The 23,339-nt window shown below is 38.4% G+C and overlaps 2 protein-coding genes across 3 annotated transcripts in view; both read right to left on the bottom strand.

Annotated features, from left to right (window-relative positions):
* Positions 1–1,310: 1,310 nt before the first annotated feature.
* Positions 1,311–18,161, bottom strand: DEPDC1B (DEP domain containing 1B). 2 transcript variants are annotated; one of them, XM_054287625.1, is made up of 11 exons: positions 18,114–18,161; positions 17,390–17,655; positions 13,492–13,627; positions 11,147–11,274; positions 8,300–8,430; positions 7,214–7,261; positions 6,632–6,772; positions 4,306–4,472; positions 2,635–2,811; positions 1,788–1,973; positions 1,311–1,472 (listed from the first exon to the last, which is right to left on the bottom strand). In XM_054287625.1, exons 1-11 carry the CDS (start codon positions 18,159–18,161, stop codon positions 1,311–1,313), a joined length of 1,590 nt encoding a protein of 529 aa, XP_054143600.1. The 2 variants fall into 2 exon arrangements, with proteins under 2 accessions (XP_054143600.1, XP_054143607.1); XM_054287632.1 differs by lacking the exon at positions 1,788–1,973.
* Positions 18,162–21,269: 3,108 nt separating this feature from the next.
* ELOVL7 (ELOVL fatty acid elongase 7) overlaps positions 21,270–23,339 on the bottom strand; it is a 31,572-nt gene continuing 29,502 nt past the window's right edge. The window contains exon 8 of the mRNA XM_054285131.1: positions 21,270–22,355. Coding sequence (XP_054141106.1) covers positions 22,152–22,355 — 204 coding nt within the window. The 3' untranslated portion in view covers positions 21,270–22,151. The remainder of the gene's footprint in view (positions 22,356–23,339) is intronic.

Genomic DNA, 23,339 nt, shown 5'->3' with positions numbered 1-23,339 from the left:
GAGGAAATATGTAACAGATTTGCTTATTATCTATAGAAATAGACTAATATAAAAGTAAAATGATTACACCTGAGAAAATATACAAGGAAAATAAAAAGAAAGAATAAGAACAGATAGCGAAGAGGAAAGGTATCACCACCTATGAAACCTGATTGTTGCAATTTAGATGTCCAGTGGTTGAAGTAACAGTTACAATTTCAACCCATTAAGGCCAAGGGAAATCCCTGAAACCCAAAGTCCAATGGTTCCACAGGTTCAGGTGGGAATGCCGAGGTATTTCTGCTCAGGGAGGAGTTTTACAATGTCTCTTACACCACTGTGGATCATTTGCAGTCCTCTGGCGGCAGGCCCAAGAAATAAGACTGCAGGCAGACACGACCCACCTCTGTCATGCCAGCTTAGTTGAGCCAGTTCTGCCTTAACAGAAGGGATAAACACCCTCAGACCTAAGTGTGAATGCTCCTGTACCTCTCAGGATGGGAGAGAATCTTCTGCCTGAGCCAGTTGTGTAAGGGAGGAAATTGGCATGATAAAAACCAGCAAACCAGCAACATTGCAGGATATGCTTCTTGGAGGTGTTTTCCTTTGTCTGTCTCAAACCCTAGCTTGCTGCTACATAAAGGTGGGTTTGTCATGGTCATCCTCTGGTGATGGGTGCTCATCCCCTCTGCACCTGGGCAGACCAAAAAGTTGCATAACCACATACCCAAAAACACTCTCCTTCCCCTGTGGTGGAGGGGTGCAAACAGCCAATTGATTGCATCACTAACTTTTAATATTAATCTCTCACAAAAAGCAAAGCAAAATCCAGTGTTTCATACTTATTCAAGCATGTACAGTAAGTTAATTCCTCACACTATATGTGCACTAATACAGCCTACTTTATGCAAGACACTCATTTTCAGGGAGGGAAAAAAGCTGTTGACTAATTACAAAGAATACATTACATTCAAATACATTTAGGCCTTAAAATGATAGTCAAAACAAACCACATCAAGTGTACATTATCACCCATATATAGAATAATCCCCGTGAGTGTGCAGTGGGTTTGTTTGTTTAGGTTTTTTTCTGGTTTTTTTGCTTGTTTTAAAGTAACAGACATTTAAAAAAATAATGCTTTACAAAAATACTGATAGAGGTTCACATTACTACAACCTCAATACTCTCCTCTTCTTTCAACATTTTCTATGATCTTAGCAGTATCCCCAGTAGGTTTTTTGAGTAACCACATGCTGCTCAGGCTCCTTTTGCATGAGATCCATTGACAATACACTGTGTCTCTGTTTGTTTGCTGATATATTTCAAACCATTTACATCCGAAAGCTTCTGGTTCTGTGAAACGGCTGAAAAGGCTTTTTTAAGGCCCACATCAGTATTGGTGGTTTCTGTTTAGTTTTTTCAGGAAATAGCATCGCTTCGGTTTCAGGGCTAGGAAATCGTACTCTGTACACTTCAGGGTAAGATTTCTGAAACTAGAAAAGTACATTAATTCAAATTAAGAATTTGTTCAAACACGTACAATAAGCTATTAAAGTGAAGCTTGCATTTCTGGAATGGGGAAATTATATCTCTAATGGACTTTCTACACTGCTATATAGAAAATTAGGCAGTATTTCTGATTTGTGTTGATTCATCACAGCATAGTTGTTCTAAAGTATTATAAATCTTGACATCCCCCTGTGTAGCCACTGTTTTCAATTTCAGTATTTCTCTAGAAGAATGCATGTCTAAGACTCGATAAATATTTTCAAATTGAAATTAGAAACTGTGGAGAAAAATTTATTTACTTGCTTGAGCTTCTTCTTTTTATCCTTCACAGATATTTCTTTATTCATTACAATTTCTTCCAACAAAGCTGCCAGTGGTTCTTGAGAGCCAGTTGCCCTTTGGTATTCAAATTCACCTGTAGTGATTTGGTGACAAAATGATGGAGGAGGAAGTGTTGCATCACTATCAGCCCCAGCATATTTTATCTGAAGATACAGTAAAAAAAAAAAAAAAAGCTAGGTTTTCTGCAAAACACTTGCATAGATTGGCTTAATCAATTGACCACTCCAAGACATTAAGTGGAGGAAATACTGAATAGAGACCTTGAACTGTAATTTTTATCTCCACCCTAATTGAGTGAGTTCCAGTAAGTCAAAAAACATGACAGAAAGGAAGCCTATTCAGCTTTTGAAATAAGTTTAAAATTACTTTTCTAGTAGGAAATAAACAAAAGAACTAAAAATCATCTTTGAACAAAAAGAAATTACGGTATCAGGAAACAGATGAAAAAACTGAGCAAGTAAGGATGGTTCTAAAGGGGGAAAAAAAAAAACAAGAATGAAACCACTTTATAATAATTCTGTTTTCTTCACTACCATAAACATAGTTTGCCCATTCCATGGGAAGACAGTGCTGACAAACAGGAAAACATATTTGAGACTTCTCATCTCTAAACAAATTCAATATTTGTTTAGTTTCATTTAAACACATAGTTGTGCTTGAATATCAGTAGTCAAAATTAATTAGATCTCAAAAGCTAACAGAGACAGAACAAAACCTTGTAAGAACTGTCGATCTTTGGAGAACAAAGGATAAGTTCAATCTAGAAACAGAGAGACAAAAGAGGCTTTTTCACTAGATACTTACTTGGACTCTCTGGAGATGTACAACATGATCCTCTATGGAAGACTTTAAAGCAGAAGGAACACTTAAGATCTCTTGATAATTATCCATGAGAAAAGATACTAGTTTAGCAGCAAGAAGTTCATCCAAGTCTATTTCATCCTTTGAGCAGAGAATACAACGGGAAAACGCCTGAACCATCTGAGGGAAAACACACACACCATTATAATATATTTTTCTGTTTGGGAGTGAGGAGTAGAGAATCAGGCTACATTTAAAAAGTGAACTTTTAGAACAAATATTTTAACATCACAATACTTACTGTACTTCAAACATATCAATATTTTTTTAAATGTATTATGTACAGTGACATTATGTGAGTGCACTGAAGATTGCTCCTGCTTCACACAGATAATCCACTCCTGACTTTAGATATAGAATGAATGAATTCCATTTTATTCTCAAGACTTTGTCAAATAGCCATTTCACATGGCTATTTAAATAGGTATATGTATTTAGAGATTGTTTTTAAAATAACACAGAAATTTAATAGAAATTAGGCACCAGAGGGAAAACCTGAAACCACTATTCTGAAATCATCAAATAAAATTTCAGGTCTAGTTAACTTCAGGTAGTCTTATGCTCAAGCACTCAGTTACAAGAGTTTCTGCTTGTGCACCAATCACTTAAAACATTAAAATCACAGAAGATTTCAATAAAGACTTTTGTGATGTACCATACATTACATTGCTGAATTAACACTCTGTACAAAACACTCAGACTACAAGAATTCACTTCTAAAATCAACATTTCAATTACAACAATAATTTTAATGAAAGACCACTTACAGTTAATTAAATTATAACCTTGGCAGTAAAAAATTTAATTATTTTAATCAAATGCTATTCAGAGTTCTCTAAAAACTTAATTGCTGTGGAGCACATTTAGATTTGTACATGCTGTTATAGCATTTTTAAAGAATAGCTCTGCAGCTTAGTTTTCCATTGCACTTAATTTTCAAAGACTTTTAAATTAAACAAAATAAATATATGTTGTTAGCTCACCAGAATAGTTAAGTTATGCCTAATGATTTTGTAATAAGGTGTTGTTGCACACATCAGTGTAGTGATATCACTACATAAGTTCTTACAGAAGAATTAGCAAAAATTGGATCTTACTTTAAGACACTTCTGTGTGTGGTGAAAAAAAACCAACTACTGAAATAAACAGTTGGGATTTTAGTTTTTTTGAATGGCTGAAAACAGGTCAATCAGAACATTCAGCTCCATATTTCTAGCTATGACTGAAACAGGCAGTCTTTTTCATTCACACTGTCTGAAGTGATAAAGAACACCAGAGACTTCATCTGCTTTTTTTTTTTTTGGTTGGTTTTGATTGTTTATTTTTGGGGGTTGCTTGTTTGTTTGTGCTTTTTTCCTACTCAATAGTGGATTCAGTGGTGATTTAACTGGGAAAGGTAAGGAAACCTCTAAATTCTGAGCAAATTCTTTGCATGCTCACAAATTGCCATGAAATCCCACTTTGTTCAAATCCAGATTAGCTTTCCAAATAGCTGGGACATACAAACCAGTTCCCCAAACAAGCAAATTGTATTTTGTTCATACTTTCTAGTAAGAATCTTTAACCTGTTCTCCAAAAGTCTGTCCAGACCTTTTACCTTACGCTTACACATACCAAAGTTCTGGTTCTCACTGATTCAGAAAGACGTGGCAAATCCTGGTTTAGACTAATTCTTGCCATCATTCTCACCAAAAGCTGTAATCTTTTCCTATTTTCTGGCGGCAGTAGGAGGCAAGATATCTGAAGAGCTTCTACAGCCTTGCTGGGTTTTTGCAGCAGACCTGGTTTATATGAGATCAGAAGGTTGGGGAACATTTCTCAGTTATATATTTCCATAACATTTAACATAACATTTCTAAATCTAACTCCCAAAATTCCCTTCTTACTCACTCAAGATTGCCTTAGAGCTCCACTCCCCAATGAGACTATAAAGATATCACTAGATTTGGACTACTAGGACTTAAGTTTTTAGAAGATTTTCTTCTGATGCACTGGAAGACATTGATAGCCATAATCAATAACTCTAAATATTAGAATACACTAAAAATTACAACTTTTTTTTTTCATCCTTTGCTCTTTTATTACCTCAGCACTAAACACAATTGAATGGTATGCACAGATATAGCAACCATGTTAGATAAATTGTTACGTCTATGACAACAATCACAGGGAAAGAAAATGTGCTTATACATGTGCCTCACACCTATAGATATTAAATTTGTGCCTAATTCTGCTTATTCCTCCTCAGGAGAGTAATTTACATTTCTCCTTTTCTAATTCCTGTTTACCCATTTCTGCAGCCAGTCGAGGTTACTCTGCATGGTACACTACAACACTGCTGCATAAGCTACTCTTCCCCATTTTAATTTGCACGCTTGTTTAGGGCACTGTGCCCAAGTTTAGGACAGAATGTGCCACCTCCCTGGTCATTAACAAAGTGATAATCATTACTGGCCACACTACCAGCCCTGGCATGCTTCCCACTGACTGACATCCAGCCAGACTTTGTGCCACAGATCACAACCCTCTGAGCCCAGCAACTGAACCGATTTCTGAGTTTACCTCACTACCCACCTATCCAGCCTGTACTTCCTAGAAGGATGAAATGGAACACAAGTGTTGAAAGCCTTACTGCTCTCAACATAAACAGCATCCACTGCTATCTCCTCATCCACCATTCTGGTAAACTTCATGATGTAAAACATGGAAACTGTTTCTTATTGGAAAAGAAGTGTGGACTAGGTAAGACATTTCAAGGAGAGGGGTAAAATACTGAAGCTAATTTTCATAGTAAAGCTTTTTCTAACTTCAAAGGAAGATTTGGCATGCATATTGATGCATATGCTTAGAAGAGTAAGGAATGATTCCATATCAACACTTCACTTTTTTTTAAAGAGATCACAAAATTAATGTTTGACTTCTTGAAACATAGCACAATTTTCACTGCTTCCACATACATACTGGCATGAATTCTTTCTTCTACTTTTACATTTACAAAATGGTGTGAAATGATAGTAGTAAAACCTGAAAGATGTGAAAAAAATGGAAAAGCAAACAGAAACAGAATATGAAAGCAGAAGAATGTTTTAAAGATATAAACAAGAGCTGATTAAAAAAAAAAAGTCAGAAAATTGATTTGTATTCCATATGAAGCAAGATTGACAATTCACAAAGCATATATACTAAATTCCAGAAACAGAAGTGTCATTCTAGATTCCTTTCTCATCTCAATAGTTTACTAAAAACACTGTTGTTCACACAGAAAGAAGCTCAAAAAACTAACATGCTACAAAGCGGGTTTACTTTTCAACTCAATTGTTCTTTCTGAAATTTGATTACATAAAATATAATCAAATATTTACTGTCGTACTATTTACTGTCTTTCAGTAAGCCATCTGTAGGATCAGAATTGTCAATTTTAATATAGTGTGAACTCTGGAAAGTTCTATTTAATAACTAAAACATTGCTTCTTTAAAACACTACATTACTTAATGACATTTCTAAATTAAAGCAACATAGTATTTCAATTACCTTTAAATATCATATTTCCAGGGTTAAAAACTGTGCTTAAAGCCCTAATCCTTTCTAATCTAGACTTCAGTCAAGCAATTTCTAAAAGCTTATGAGAGTTTTTAAGACATTTAAGCACTTGTAAAAAAAGAAAAATCTATTAAAATCCATCTGTTGCATGCTCTGCAATGAACAGAGGCCTTTAATAATATAAAGACAAGCAATGGAAGACTTGAACTAATGTGATTAAAAAGACACAAAAATAAAACCACTGTGTAATATGAAATAAATTTAAATATTGAACTGTTCTCTATGTAGAATGGAAAGGACAGGCCCTAAATAATTAATCTGTGATATTATTTAAGGTAAAATAACTCCAGAAAATTAACTCTAAAGAATATTTTTTTCATTAGATTCCAAACTACTTACCTAACACACTAACAAAAACATCAAAAAAATTAAATGTGAGAAGAGGTTCTTTCATCTGGCTAAAGTAGTCCACTATCGTTTTGAAGACATCTCTTTCAAAGCCTGAGTACGTAGGCTGCTTCAGATCTGAACAGCTGGGCCCTACAAAGAACAAAAAAAAAAACAAAACAAAAAGGAGCAAAAAAGAGAGAGAATATTGATTTTCAGCCACTGAGCAGATCAGTGTTTTCTAATCCAGCCCATTAAAATGGATCATTAGAGGAAAAAAAAAATCAAAAAAAAGATTAATTCTTCAAAATAAGTGAAACTTTATTGATCTACTACTTACTGATCTATTCCCAAAAGGTCTAGTGAAGATACAAAGTAGAGGAAAAACATTAATAGACTAGCTAAACCTTTATATAATTAATTTAAATAAGCTACACTGGAAGGAGAATACATGCTGACAAGTCTTTTCCAACTTTCTTTTAAAAAATCATTGTATACAGGATTTAATAGAGTGGTATAGACACAGTCAGTTCAATTTATTTTTTGGGGGGTGGGTTGTTTGTGGGATCTTTCTCCCCTTCTGAATTTACTTACAATTTACTAGACATTTCATTGCAGATAATATCCAATGAGGTAGTTCCTCTGCAAAGGGAAGAAACAGAAATTAAAATGACAAAAAAGAAAAAACAAGAAAAATATTCAACTGTTAGACAAAAGCAAAGCTGAAAACAATTTAACATTCCTCCTGTGTGGTAAATCAAGTGACTCCAAAGGCAGGCTATACATTAATGTAGGATCTAGCCTGAATTACATCTATACTTCAGTACCTGCACTACTATCATACAGTTATGCATTCTGCCCTTGCAGCTCAATCAGCAAAACAGGTCATATCACAAATCTTTTACCTACTCTAAAAAAAAAAAAAAAGTCAGACTAAACCAGTTCTAGATACAGCTTTCCCTGGTGCTATACGATGAAGTGTTTACTTTGTACCCAAGATGATGAAAAGCACTCATATATTCAGTTTTGCCAGTTCTGCTAGGAGAAAGTTGATATTTTGAGATGGTCCAACTGCCTTTGAAATGAGCACAGATATGCTCTGAAGGCAGTTTTATTCACAACCAAACCAGGTTTTAATGTCATATTTAAATTTCTCTACAAATCTCATTAAAATCTCGGTGGCAATAATACTGTGATAGATCAGAGCAGTAAAGATGCTTTATTTTTTCTCTGATGTGCAAACCAGTTTTAAACATGGCACTATCTTCAAAACTCAAAACTCTCTCAATGCACATCTTCGCTCTCTCACAATTTTTAATACCGAAAACTCTCCCAATGTACATTTTGGATCTGTCAATGTACTTTTAATACATTTTTTCTTCATGTAAACACTCCAGTTCGGGTAATTAAAAGGATAGGGCCAAGAAAGTTACCTTGAAGTGATTAATATCTCTGTATTTATAAATGGTAAAAAGTTGCTGCTGTCTTGCATTCATTTTTCAACCCTACTAAAGCCAGAATCTGTTTAAGAGAGTAAATATGGAATAAATGCTGACTCTTACTATTGGGATACCAGAGGAGAACAATAGCATTTTAAAAACAATAGCATTATAAAAACTAGAGTTTTTACAAAGTAGATTGCAATATTTAAAAAAAAAAGAAAATTTCTAAAATACTCACTTGATTTGTCCTCTAAAGTGACAATGCCTTGCTTATTGACATTATATACATTTTGAACTATATGTTTTGAATTCACAAGTTTTGTGTCTAACACTTCATCCAGAGAATCCAAACCCAACACCTTTTGTAATCTGCAAAAATACATAAACATAGGTCATACACCGTCTAATCTGGAAAAGGCAAACACGAAGTATTAGGATACAATTCAGAAAAAAAAGAGACTTTCATTTCATAGAGAATATCTCCAGTTGGATGACAGCCATAAGGACCATTCAGCGCAATTCCTGCTTCTCACAAAACTGCCTAGATTTATAGAATGCCCTAAACTGGAAGGGATCCACAAAGGTCAACTCCTGGCTCTTCACAGCACAACCACAAAAATTATGCTACATGCCTGAGAGCACTGTCCAAACACCTGTTGAACTCTGTCAGGCTTAGGTGCTGTGACCACTTGCCTGGGGAGCTTGTTCCAGTGCCCAACCACTCCCTGGATGAGGACTCTTTTCCTAATATCCAACCTAAACCTCCCGTGACAGCCTCAAGCCATTCCCTCAGTCCTGTCACCGGCCACCACAGAGAAGAGATCAGTGTATTCTCCTCCACTTCCCATCACAGATTGCACTGCAATGTCCTCTCAGCATCCTCTTCTCCAAGTTAAGAAGCCAGAACATCTCAACCACTCCTCATGTCTTCCCTTCTAGACCCTTCACAATCTTCATAGCCCTAAAAAAGTTTTGTTTTATACCTAGAAAAGGTCTAGTAATTTTAATACCTAAAACTATACCATGTAACTGAAAGCACAGCTAACATGCTCCTTGAACTCTGTAGGGCTTGGTGCTGTGCCCACTTCTTCAGGGAGGCAGTTCCAGTGCCCAGTTACTCTCTGAGTGAAGAACCTTTTCCTAATGTGGAGTCTGAACCTCCCCAGCTGCTTGATTCCATCTCCTTGTCCTATCACTGATCACCAGAGATCTTCCACATCTCCCCCCACTCCCCTCTCCAGAAACTGTAGGCTGCACTGAGGGCACCCCTCAGCTTTCTCAAAGCTTTTGGTGACTGTACAGCTCTTTACTCTATCCAGATCTCACTGCAGGCCCTGTCCACCCTTGAAGGAGTCCAAAGTTCCTTCTAACCTAGTATCATGGACAAACTTAAGGTACATTCAATTCCCCCATCCATATAATTTACGAAAACATGAAAGAGCTCTGGCCCTAGAATGCAGCCCTGCAGAGCCCCACTGATGACTGCCCACAAGAGATAACCACATTTACCACAATCCTTTGTGCTTGACCCAAGAGCCAGCTGCTCACCCAACAATATTATGGGGCTCATCAAGCTGCATGCTGGACAGTTTATCTAGAAGGATACTGTGAGAGACAATATCAAAAGCTTTGCTTAAATGCAAATAAACCACATCAACTGGTTTCCCTTGGTCAACTAGATGGGTGACCTTGTCATAAAAGAAAATTTAATTGGTTACATAGTATTTTCCCTTTTTGAAACTGTGCAGGCTATGACCAATGACTGCGTGTCTCTCAAATATTTTATTATTAACTCCCAGAATAATTTTCCATAATTTTACAGGCACTGAAGTGATACTGACAGGCCTGTAATTAGCAAGGTCTTTGTTCTTTGCTTTCTTAAAGTTGAGAAAATAGTTGCCAGCTTCCAGACAACAGAGGCCTCTCTAGAATTCCAAGATAAATGAAAAAATAAGGAGAAAGATCCTGCAATAACATCATCCAGCTCTTTCAATACCCTGGGATTAATCCCATTGGGCTTCATAGCTTTAAGCACATCCAGCTTGAGCAGAAAATTTCAAACAAATTCAGTGTCAGTTGTGAGTCTCCCTATTCCCACAGTCATACTTTTCCAGCACAGAACTGTGGGAATTCCAGTGTCAATCATCAAACTTAAAGAGTCCAGAACTTTCTGTCACGTGAATGCTACTGCTCACTGATCAAGCTGTCAGGGTTTCAGCATCCTTCCACACAATCTGCTGTGCCAACCCTGTTTGCCCAATATGGTCTTTTGGTTGGCAGTGCTCTATAGGGAGCTTTATGTGAAGGAGGGCTTGGCCCCCACTGCCCCTGGTCTCACTTGTCCAGGTCCTATCAGCTGCTCCCATGTGAGTTCTAGTCTACCAGGGTGTCTCTCCATTCCCCTGAAGCTTCCTTAGTTCAGGAAACCCAGAATACACATGCCGTCTGCTGCCCATCATGCTGTCACCAAAACTGCTCACCTCAGCACTAAGCGCATTATGTGCAGATAATGTGTTAGGTTTATGCTAAAGTCATCCTTAGTAAGACCTCAACCATGCTGTAATATCATTAGTGTATATTATTTCTTCCTCTGCAGAAATAGTCCAAAGCAATAGTTTTAACTTTGCATAGAAGATTCCATTTGAATGTAGTAAATGAATTTCTAAGCTGAATCTCAAAGCTTCAGCACTCAATTAGCTATGCCATTTATCTCATACAAAGTATTGTACTTGCCATTGAAAGGTTCCATAGCACTTCTACATAAGTGCTTTTATTTCCTAGCAACAAGAAAAAGAGACAGAGAAAAAAAGTGATTAAACAAGACAAAGCCCACACAACAAAGAATTGTATAACACAATGTGCAGAAGTCAAAAGGTACTAAGCACAGTGAAGTTTTTTCCAGACTTTATTTGCTGAGTTTGCTAGCCAAATAACAAGTGGTAGAGTTAGTCTAGACACTATGGCTTTGAAGGCAACGAGAAAAAGTGAGTGGGTGAAATTACAAGTATTACCAGAGAAGATAGACAAGACTATTACCTACTACACAGTTTTACTATAAGAGCAAATGACTCATAAGTATACTCACCGTGATAAAGTCATGGATTTCCATATCTCTTCTATATTTGTTTGTGTTAGTTCTCTGCGGAACACAAGTTTGCATGCTGGTACTTCCCCGATAGCTATGCTGTGTCGCTTGTACCACATCTCAGAGTTCTGAAATCAGAAAAAACCCTCCTCATTAACTGGTGGCTTTTCAAGTGTTAAACAGTATAAAGCATTTATAGTACAAAATTGCAAGCGTTCTTAAATTCCAGTGAAGTCTTCTGGATGCAAGGTAAGTATTTGTGTCTAAGAGAAATTAAATACTTGCTCAATCTTACACATCGCTTCTCAATTCCATAACTTGTTCCAAAGCTGAAAAATTATATGTGTCAGAATAACCATTAGAGTTCAGGAGTCAATGGCCTTTAATCCTATGTTCAGGTCCTATTTATGATTAAAATCAGTTCATCTGCCATTTTAAGATTAAACATCTCTTTATGGAAAAGTTACTGGAGAATTATGATACCAACGAATTAGAAAAAAAAATTCTTGCTCAGCATATACTAAAATAACTAAACATTAAGTTTAATAACAGGTTCTATACATGAAGAAAGTAAAAGCAAATCACTACATCTGAAGGCACTCGTCAGGTCTAGTCCACCATTACAAAAGTGTAAAGTAAAGCTGAGAATGCAGAAGACCACTATACTTTATGCAACCTTCATATCCAAGTTTATTCTTGAACATTGTCATCAAGGTATCAATGGGTGGACATACACTGCAGCTTGTATCAGCAGCATTCTTTTCAAGGGAAAACTCCTAATCATTCCAGCTCTTTGATTTACACTACAGACCAGCGCTAAAGCACATTAAAAGTTTTCCTTATAACCAGACCGCAAAATGCATTCCAGGAATGCACTTAAATACTCCAACCACTAATTGTCTCTCATTCCATGGCAGACTAGACTAGAGCTAGTTGGAAGCAAATAGTACCCTCTGAAATTAAGGGTCTGGTCTTTCACATCAGTATTTCATGACACACAACCATGCTCATCAATCTACACACAGCCACTAAGTGCTCAGATTGATGCTGAAGCAATTCAAGGTACCATAATTTTCAGCTGTCTACTTCAGCATTGCATTGGAAGCTAGACCTAATTATAAAAGAGGCAGCAGAAAGAAGCTTGTAGCTTTGCCTCACTTACAGTCCACTGTATTAATCCAAACTGGCAATGGAAGAGATTTTGAGCTATGCCAAACTCTATGCTGTTGCATCCAAGTCAGATGCAGACTTTTGCTAATGCTTATCAGGCCAGGATGCTTGGATGGAAATTCAGGGCACAGCTGGAGGCTGTAATATGTTACATCTTCAACAGATACTTGCTCAGTAACTAAAATACTCCACCTTCTCATTCTCATTTCCTGTCTTTGGCACCATCTTTTCTTCTCCTTTTGGCACCATCTTTTCTTCTATCTACTATTGAAGCACTAAGGACCATGCCTTTCCTCCTCAGAAGCTTGCTGTACATGAAGACTACACTTGATTTGTACACAGTTGGACTGTAAGTATGGAATAACCATTCATTCAGAACATTTAGATATCCAGCAAAATGCTAGGAGCTACTTCTCCAAATAGACTATGGTTTATCAAAAAATCTAAGGCTAGACTCCTGCTCTGCAGGGCAGTAATAGAAAGGCAAAAATCATCAACGAAATCCTTAGTTCACAAATTATGAGAACGCACACATATAAGATACACTGAAGGAAGACCTCAGAATATACACAACTCCAGAAGCCTATTCTTTTACTATGTCAAGGTGAACAGAGTTGATACAGTTTTGGTTTACTAATAAAACCAAGTTTTTCCAACAATTTTATAAAGGCTGGATCAATCCACATAAGTATGAGGCCAGATGACTTCCTGAGCTTACAATGGATAACTGAAAAATCAGGACCACTTCTCCTTAGCCAAAACATATTCCTTATAAAAAAGGAAATTGAGTCAGTACCAGTACTTACAGCAGCTAGGAAGGTTGTAATAACTGTATATATTCTGATATCTGAAGTGTCCAAATAAGAGTTACAGTGTGACTATTTTGTCTGGTAATATAATAAATGCCCTATTGGAATTTCAGCAAACTGGAATGAAATATGGGAAAATACACCCATATGGAACTCAGGTTCCTCAGGGCATTTTAATGTGTAGCACAAACACTAAAATATTACTTCTCCGGCAAATTTTAAGAACAACTTAACTTCACAAAAGTTTAGAATGAAAATATTTAGCATTTAACAAGCAAGTATTTTGTGACACAGCACAGAAGTCATCAGCTCAGTTTTGCTTTCCAAATATGCTTTTGTCTGCGGAAATAAAACTGGGTGCCTTACCATTGCGACGGATTTCACTGGGATGGGTTCTTGAGAAGGGCCAGCCCTTGGTTCATTCCAGTCTGGAAATTTAATTACTTCCTTTCCACATGAAGGTTTCTTTGGGTATGACTTCAGTGGCGAGGAAGGAGGAAATCTACAATTAGAGAACATTTTTAAAGTCTCTGAATGCCAATCTAATCCCTATTTACCAATGCAAAACTGTAGTCAGCCTTCACATGCAAAAATGCAACAAATGCTTTGGACATTCACAGCCCAACTTAGTTCACTGTAGACTGGTGTTGTATGACATGTAAAACATTGTGGAGTGTCTTGTTTGCCCTCCAGCTGCTGCTCCACAACAGTTCAGGTGCTTTGTACCTCGCACAACATAGCTGAGCCTTGGGTGAATCTCTGCTCCCCAGTGCGTCTCTTATAGCACTAGCAGTCTTTGCATAGACAATGACATAGATCTTCACTAAGAGATGTTGATTCTGCTGAAAAAGCCGTGGGGATGTTTTCCCCCATGTCAAGTGCTTTGTTAGCATGCATTTCCTAAAGCAAAGCTACATAGCTAAGTCACATGACTAACACTCAGACTTAGTTAGAGTGCATGCAAGTGTCCACACAAAGTTTTGCCCACATTACCAGGTTCTTCTGCATTTACATGCTTTCTGTGCGAAGATCAAATCCTGCAGTTCTTTTCTGGATCATATCCTGCAGTTCTTTTTTCCAGCTGGTTTTGCAGGTAACTATTTGACTTCTTAAGGCATTTCAAGAAGTGCCTTGAAGAAATTAGCAGAAATAAGCCCTAAACCAGCGCTTGAAGAAAAGAAGGAAAACAAACTATCCAGGCTGACCTGCACCAAATTATTGCTAAGCTCAGGTCAGAGCATGTACAAAGGAACTAATGACAGCATATCAGAAAGACAAATCAGTTCAACGGAAACACCTCTTCAGACTGGCCCAGATCCAATCCTGTCGACTTGCACACCCAGGTTTTAGGTGCTGAGATTGCTGATGCTTTAAGCAACTGCTTAAGCCTCATTGACTTTTTTAAAGCAGAATGTAAAAGACAGATACGTCAGTGACTTTGCAACAAAAACTTGCACACTGCTTGAAAGCATACATATGTATCCTCCCAGAAAAAATGCTTGAGAAACTCTCAAGTTTCTCCAAAATGTCACCTCATCCTCTAAAGGCACTTGAAACATTTAATAAGTTTTTCATTAAGATTTGTTCTGCAGTTTGGTTAGTCCAGTACTGTTACACTGAATGGTTAAACACATTGATTGTTTTGACCACACACACTGAGCATATTCCACAGTGCCCTTCAACAGCACATCTGCAACACAGAGATATCACCCCCGTCAGACAAACCCCCAGAACAAGAAGCAAGTACCTGACTCTCATCCTGCAAGATTTACTCTGTTTTTTAATGGTAAGCCAGACTACATGGCAGATGTTCAGCTTTTGAGTGTTCTCAACCATTTTTCAGATATTCGTTATTTCTTAAGAGTTTAATGCTAAAATAGAACATACCCACATATCTGCAAGTCTTTTTCCTTTGCCTTACACTATTCTCAGTAGTTTCCTGTTTCTTCTCCAGTTCTTCACAATTTTTAGCTTTGTGTCATTTGCTGCCCTGATTTGCAACCAATCAGTAAAAGAAGTTGTTCTTACAGTCAGAAAAAGGAGGTGCATTTCCCTTTCTCAGGTGGCATTACAGCAAGATCTAGATGAAGAAGGATTAATGTCACTCAAAGCAAAGGATCGAGAAATACTCCAAGGCTGACACACCAAGATCAGAATTGGTTATAGCCAGCAACACTAGTTTGGGGAGTTTATAAAAAGAGGAACTAGAGACATCTGTTTGTGTCCAGAACAAAGGATCCTGAACAAAGTCAACTAGCAGTGATGTCCAAGATTTAACAATATTACTGCAGAATTCCCGAAAGGTTGCTATCATTGCAACAGTGCTAACCCCTTTGCTTTCAATAGACTGGCTTAGATTAAAAAAAAAAGTGTAAAGCCCAACAGCTCCCAAAACTGTAACTTCTCATTCATTATTGTAGACTCAGCTGAGCCAGTAAGTCAGGACACACTGATAAGTCTTTGCTATTTTTAGAAGTCACATTAGATCTCATCTTCATGTTTAATACTTGCCAAATATTCTCACACAATCCAGCTTTTGGCAATATTTCTTTTGCATACTCTGTGGATGAACAAGAGCAGACAGCTACACTTACATGTGAAGTAAATGAGTGACACAACTGTGTACCACAGTGCGCCATTACAGCATGTTAACACATAAATTTATACAGAAGGTACGAAGCATGTAACTTTTCCAAAGTTAGCACCGTCAGTAGAATTGACTCGTACAACTACCTCCATCAGCACTGTGAGGAGAAAACACCCTGTATTTTGCATGTAGCATTAGGATAGCCCACCAGAGGGAGCTGCCAGGACATTGAATACAGCACTAAAAGCTGGCTCCAGTTCAAGATGCATGAAAGGTATAAATTTTTAACTGAAAAAAGTTCAGTTAGTTATTTTTTCAGTGGGAGAGGGAGAAAGAACATCACAACAAAATATATAACAAGAGTTCTGTTGCCCAATAGCAGATCAGTTGGCAGAGCATGCAGAAAATTAGAACAGAAATATTTCACCCAGCCAACTTCCACAGCCTGCAGCTCAGTAAAGTCATGACTGAAAATACAAATAAATAAGAGAACAAAATAATTTGAACATATACTCATGCTAATGCAAAATAAACAAAAACCCCACAGCCACACAAACACAGCAAAACCAAACCAAAGAAATATAGAATAACACCAGCAGTTATCAAATCCCATAATAAATCTTTTGACAAGAATTAATACCAGACAGAAAAAGATCAATAGAGCAAAATGAAAAATTGACATAATATATATCAAGTGGAAATTCAGTTCTATATATTTCCCCAAAGAGAATATTAAGAAATCATTACTTAAAATGAATATGTAAAATTTGAGTATGTAATAATAGCTATAATAAGTAGAAGCATAAACTTATTGCTAGCCTATTTTCCCTAATGTTTTGCATGATGAGAACTCCCATTTCCTCAAAAGAAGGGCCACCATGATAAAAGTTACAAATCTAGACTTGAAGTAATGGTGATCTTTATAATACTTCGGCACCAAACAGGACACTAGAAGATGGTACAAATTCAAACCCTGCAACTTCTGTCCACTCAAACCTTAACTGAGGTCACAAGAGGCCAAAGAATCCAGTCCATTAATGCTAAGCTTTTATTACACTGAAATTTCTTCTCCTCTGTTAACAAGCCACGAGCTGAGATGCTCAACAGGGATAAGTAAGGAACCAACCTTGAGGATAAGCAAATAAAGCTTTGTCCCTTGTCCATCTACAAACTAAGGAGCACAAAAAATGTTATAAATTTCTTAGATTCAGAAGGCCTTTCTCTTTTCTCAGAAGAAGGTGGAGATAGCAACCAAAATAGTCAGGGGATTGGGGTGAAGGAGGACAATTGGAGCTGGGTGACCAATGGCATTCTCACTTCCACCTATGTGTCCTAATATGTACTTTTCCAGCACCAACAAACCTGATGTCTGCCATCAGCAATGAGAACTCAATACCATGTGAAAGCTGCAAAAGCTTTTGTTGATATTCAAAGAATGCAACTGAATAGACGTGACCTTCAAAAACATTTCAGAATAGACAAGAAAACTGAAGACAAACATGAAGCCACGACAGCTACCCATTACTAAGAAAATAAAAGTCTTTAAAAGGAAAAGGGGAAAACGTGTCAACACTTTTCAGAGGCATTCTACAAAAATGCTTGTAAGACACGAGCAAGAGTTATTATACCCTGTTTCCAAAAAAACAGGGGTTTTTTTATCACCCTATAGAGGCTTACCTATATAAACGGCCATCGTCTTCAAAGTCCTCTTTGCCCCATCTTCCTTTAATATCTTCGATTACATGATTTTTCAGGAATTTTTTAAGCAGCTTAACCGTTTGATCGCGAGTCACTTCTGGGCCAAAATTTTGGTTAGAGCCAAGCAGCTCATGCAAACATTCCACTGCTTCCGAGGCTTTGAAGCATCGCTCGTAGCTCTTGAAACGACAGCGATGCTTCCGTAAGGGCATCCCAGCACGGAAGAGCTCGATTATCTCGTTCCACTGGGAAAGAACAAAGCCAGTCGTTACGGGAGCTCTCCCCCCAGGTTTTTCTATGGCCAGAACGCAGCCGGCTCTGTAAGCAGAGCTACACCCTTTTGCCACCGTCTGCGTTCACAACAACACCGAAACCTAAGCCCAGGATTTAAACTGGGGCGACCCGAGAACAAACATCAGGTTTAGGAAGCTGAAATATTTAGCCCCATACTACCAGAGGACCTACGGATACAGCTCTAGCCTCCCTTAGGTTTTACCGGGACAAAAGGCTCAACCTGCCGCTCCGCCCTGCCGGCCTCTGCCCCGCGCCAGCCGCGGGCGCCTCCGCCCAGTAGAGAGGCGGCCTGGGAGCAGCGGCCGGCACCAGGAGGCCGGAAGGCGAGTGGCCGCGGGGGACAGCGGCGCGGGAGGGCGGCGGTGTCGGGGAGGGCGGCGGTGTCGGGGACGGCGGTGGGGGCACTCACCAGGCGGGTGGCGCGGTACGGCCCGGGCCCCACCAGCCGCGGCTCCATGGGCGCGGCCGCGCCAGCTCCGCGCCGCGTTTGAATCCAGCCGGGCGCCGCCGCCTTCGCCCATTGGGCGGCGGGCGCGGCACGTGACGGGCACGCGCCGTGCTGGATTGGCGGGGCGGGGGCGGGGTGGGAACCGAGCGCGAGGGGGCGCTGTGGGGCCCCGTCCCGGGCGGCGGGGGCGGCCCCGTGCGGGGGCCTCAGCGGGCGGGCGTGCCGCGGGGCCGCGCCGTGCCGGGCTCTGCGCAGGACAAGAGACAACGGGCAGAAAATTGATGCCCTGCAAGTTCCCCATGAACATGAGAAGGAGTTTCTTTGCTGTGCGGGTTCTGTGCACTGGAACAGATGTCCCAGAGACGTTCTGGAGCCTCCCTCGCGTAGAGATGCCAGGAGCATCTGGACTCAATCCTGTGCCAGTCCTGTACTCTAGGATGGCCCTGCTGGCGTAGATAGGCTGGACCAGGTAGCCTGCTGTAGTCCCCTCCAACCTGGCCCATTTGGTGATTCTGTGTGTGGCAACAAGGTAAACCATGTCAGGAAAACATTGGCCAGTGAATTGCTGCCCTCATAAAGAGAACACAGCCTTGGCATTAATTAAACAAACAGAACGAAAAAAAATCAACCTAAAAAACCCCCTCCAAACGCTCAATTTTCAATATTTTAAAATTGTTTCCAATCAGTTTTTTTGTTAAAGAATTTTGTTTTGAATTCAGGCAGTATGTGGGATGATAATTACTTGCAATTACATTTGATATTCCTACAGATGACAGGGGTTGATGCTGGTGCCACAGAACTCGTTCAGTTGTTGTATATTAGCTCTTTATGAGTATTTTTTAAAAAGGGTTACTTGGAAAGTAAATAGGAAACCTCCATTTTAAGGTAGGAGGTTGTGATACCAAGTCACCTGTCCTGCATGGGCAGGGATGTTACTGAAGCTCCTGTGGTGCCTATTACAGATGAGCTATCTCTGTCAATTTTTAGGACTCTCACAGGAGAGAAGTGACTCTAGTCACTAGAAGTGACACCAGTGTTGCTTTTCCATCAGGTCTAAGGAAAACAAAATTATCGCCTTATTCCCCTCACTGTCAGTAAACATTCACCATAACATGGATGACTTAGCTGACTGTTGGACTCCTCTTTCCAGCCTCATTCAAAAGTATACACTTAAGGATATGAGATGCACAGTTTTTAGATTCAGATAAAGACTGTGTGATTCTCATGTTGTGTGTAGGAGGACAGGATTTGTTTTGAGCTGATGTCATTGGCATCCTCTTAGGCTGCATCCATACAACTCACTGTGAAACACTGCATTCTCTCTCTCCAAGTGCTTTATAACTCCCAGAAGACTAAACCACTGTGCAAGATATTATGCAGTGGCAATCTGACACGCCACTTGCTGACAGCCCGCAGAATGATTAGCATCTCCAGTTTCTGCTCCTGCTTATTAGTTCTTAATCTCAAACAACTGAATCTGGGAGCCTTTGGCTAGTGTACAACTGCTGGAATTGGAAGTTTTCCTGGCCTCTTTCTGCTCAGCACCTGTCCACATGCAGCACTCCTTAGTTTTCACTGTGCATAGTCTCAGCTCCTATTTAAGCCCAAGTGAGTTTGAAAAATCAGTTGCAGATCTAGCTCCCAGACCAACAAACAAGTACCTGTCCCTGCACAGCCAGCTGCAGGATGCATTTCTCCATCCAGATTTATGGGCAGGGAAGGAGGTATGATTGCAAAATCAGAGACCATAACTAGGACTTTCCCTACCAGCACAGAAATCATCTACAAGACTACAGAGTAACGCCTGCTTCCTTGCACAAGAAGCAGAGGGTACTATTATCCAGTCTTCACCACAGTTTAGCTATTACAGCCTTTCCCTCATAAGGCCTGTATTTCTCAAGCACATTTGAATGCACAGGCTCTAGAAGGCCTAAAAGAACCAAATTGTCCCATTTCCTTCAACAGTAATGCCCCACTTCCTTCATTATTAATTATGGAATAAATATTTTTTATATATATGCATTAAAAAAAAAAAAAACCACAAACCAAAAAACCATATAAAACTTGCAAATCCTTTCCAGCTATTTGATAAAACAGCAATAGGCCTCTGTCCTTAAGAAAAGCCCCCCTAACACTGGAGGCCAGGGACATACATACGGCCCAGAGCTGTCTGACTTGAGACTTTGAATCAGGGATGGACTGCATTTCCCACCAAAGAGAGGTGCAAAGAGAGGCACATCACAGCTGTTTGGGATCATGTGATAGAGCACCTCTCCACATGAACTGCTGGGAACTGAATGCCGATGATTCGAACATCAAGCATCCAAAATTCAGGGGCTGCAATTTAAACCTCAAGTCATCCCAATACTTTGAGATGTACTTTCAAGCTGCCATGAGAGATGACAGCTACAGAGATTAAATAGTGAATAGATAAAACAGAAATTATTTTTTATTTGCTCAAAAAAACTTGATGTAATCTCAAAAGAAAATATTTGCAACTCATGTCCAACCTAAAGTTTACATTCCTTTAGAGTTTACAATGCACCGTAAATCTCAGTAAAATGAAAGCGTTCAGGTAACAAAGCTTATGTTCTTGGAATTGTGCAACAGAGAGGCTATTAAAATCTACCTCAAAGTCTTGAGTATTTGAAAATTCCACAGATCAGATCAAGTAAAAAGCAAATATTGCAAGTTACTTTTTTTCCTAGTGTTGTAGAAAACAGTACCTTTAATGGTAACATTAAACTAAACACATTTAATTTCTCATTTCCAGGTCTGTTGCATGCACAAATTCCTTAATAAACTCATGCAGTACAAATGCAACTTGCAAATAGCAAGTCCTTTTGATTTCTACACAAATGTGACCCTAACAATCTTCCTAACCTTGGAAAACAACATACTGGGTAATTCTACACAGAATGAAGCCATGCCCAGTCACCACTCCCTGCCCCACTTTCAGAAGCTCAGAGAATGTCACTTTTTTTTTTTTTGCCTGGTTCCAGACAAGGTAACTGGAGTAACTAACTTTCAGCTGATAAAAACAAGACACAATAATAAAAAAAACAAGATGACACAAACTCTTTCTAGACATGTATTTCAATAGATAATGGAAATGGAAGAAAGTAGAGCACAGTACAATCATGGTAGGCAACATTTCAGCTTAAATCATTAAATCAACTTTTTTTTACATTTTATTTGACCACTAAGATTTTGGCTATTGAATTAAAAGATTCCATTATCCACCTAGCTTCACAAGCAGCACAGGCTAGCAATTTAAAGTATATCCATAGACACACTGAATAATAAGAATATTTGGCTACTACAGTGAACAAATCAGTAAGATGTTTTGATCACTATGCTACAAGACAATTCAGATAATCCCCATATTAGTAGCTTTCCAACATTTATGATAATGTTCAACTGAGTAGAACATGAAATGAATTCAGTTCTCCTAGTAAAAGACAGTATATCCAAAAATCTGCGATCTTCAAATGAAACGCTATGTTTTAACAGATTAACATACAATCCTTCCTTTAAAGTAATACAGCTTATAAACAGATGTAACAATGTTTATGTATTAACTATATTAATATGCCTTAGATTCTATCAACAGTACTTACTGAAGAATCATTCTTATAATAAAATGCAGCTGACAGTCTTACCAACTTACAACATTAAAAGTGAAGTATTTTTTATCCCCCTCAAAGTGTGTTCAAAGTACTCAGTACTTGTCATACACATTTTAGTTTTTCCAATTATCTTTTTGTGCATTTTCTAGATAGACATATCTTTATTTTTTAATCAGAGATCCGCAGCTCTTCCCCACTCCCATGTTCTGAATCCCAAATAACTTACGGTAAAAATACAAATTCTGTTTTGGAAGAAAACATACAAAATATACACCATGTAGTGTGTGCACCTAAACATCTTGATTGTCAAGTAGTACAAGTTTCCCCATTGACATATACACTTCTTTGGTTTTAGAGACAAGAATTTGTTTCACTGATCTTTGCTGATGCCATTTCTTGCCATTTTTGGTAGTCTTTGTCCCTTTGTGTAAGCATGGTACCAGAAGTGGAGAAACAAGACTAAAAACATGGAGCCATAAAGCCAGATAATAAACATGAAAATTGGATACTGGTACGGACAATCATCCATGATGTAGATTTGTCCTATATGGACTGTAATCATAATAAACTGGACCTGGAGGAAAAAGGTGAAAAAAATAAGTACTTTTAAAATAAATTACAATCTTACTACAGAAATTTAAAAAATTTCAGCATAGCTTGTTTGTTGAAAAACAGATAGTAGGGGTGAAGTGGGTGGAAAGCAAGGAGCAACAGGGACAACAATACAAGTTCCTAATATGACAGAGATGCACCTTTGTAGACCACCTCCCCAGAATATTATTCCACTGAAAAACAGGTTTACATAAAAAAGGAAGAGAGTCTGGGACAAACTAAGAAACTCATTGAAATACATTAGGATTCTACCCTGGCCAATTCATATAAAAAAGAAGGAGACAGACAGTGTTTGTCCAGTGACAAATGGGAGGCTCCTTTAGAAAAATTAGCCGGGGTAAAAAAAAAAGAAGAAAAGAAAGTAACCATTACAGGGTTAAGGAACAATAATTCCCACCTTCCCTGCACACTAGTATGTGACAAAAATACACTCCACATGAACTCCAAGTTAAAAGTTCACTGGTACTGCCTCTAGGTCAAAAAGACCAAGTTATAAATATTCAGGCAATATTGTTCGGAGTTGCACATGATTACATGAACTATTCTACCAAAACCAGCCCTGGTACAAGCAGACAGGGTGCTCTTTTACCTCCTTCATCAGCATCTTCACACATTTTAAGCCAATTGTTTAGCCAGAAACTGAATATTGAAAATTCACCTAATAAATGAGGTGGGCATGAAAAAGCACTCAGAAGAGAAACCTTTTGAAAGTGACCTAAAGCGGATAAAACACTTCATATACCCACACTGCAAGAGTGGGTATATTTTAATGCTCTGGAGAGACCATTAAAGAGAAGTAAATTTTCTAAACACATACATTTTCTATGGAAGAACATCAAGTTGTAAATACATACTTTTTCCCTTTCCTTACTACATGTTACATGTAGTTACTAGTTACATGTGTATTCTCTACATTAATTGTGTTTTCTTAGTGTAAATTTATATT

This window comes from Melozone crissalis, unplaced genomic scaffold (assembly GCF_028551555.1).
Source record: "Melozone crissalis strain CALT ecotype California unplaced genomic scaffold, PUWL_Pcris_2 ptg000005l_1, whole genome shotgun sequence".
Lineage (NCBI taxonomy): Eukaryota > Metazoa > Chordata > Aves > Passeriformes > Passerellidae > Melozone > Melozone crissalis.
The sequence above is the reverse complement of the archived record's forward strand: the minus strand, read 5'-3'. Positions and strand labels throughout refer to the sequence as shown.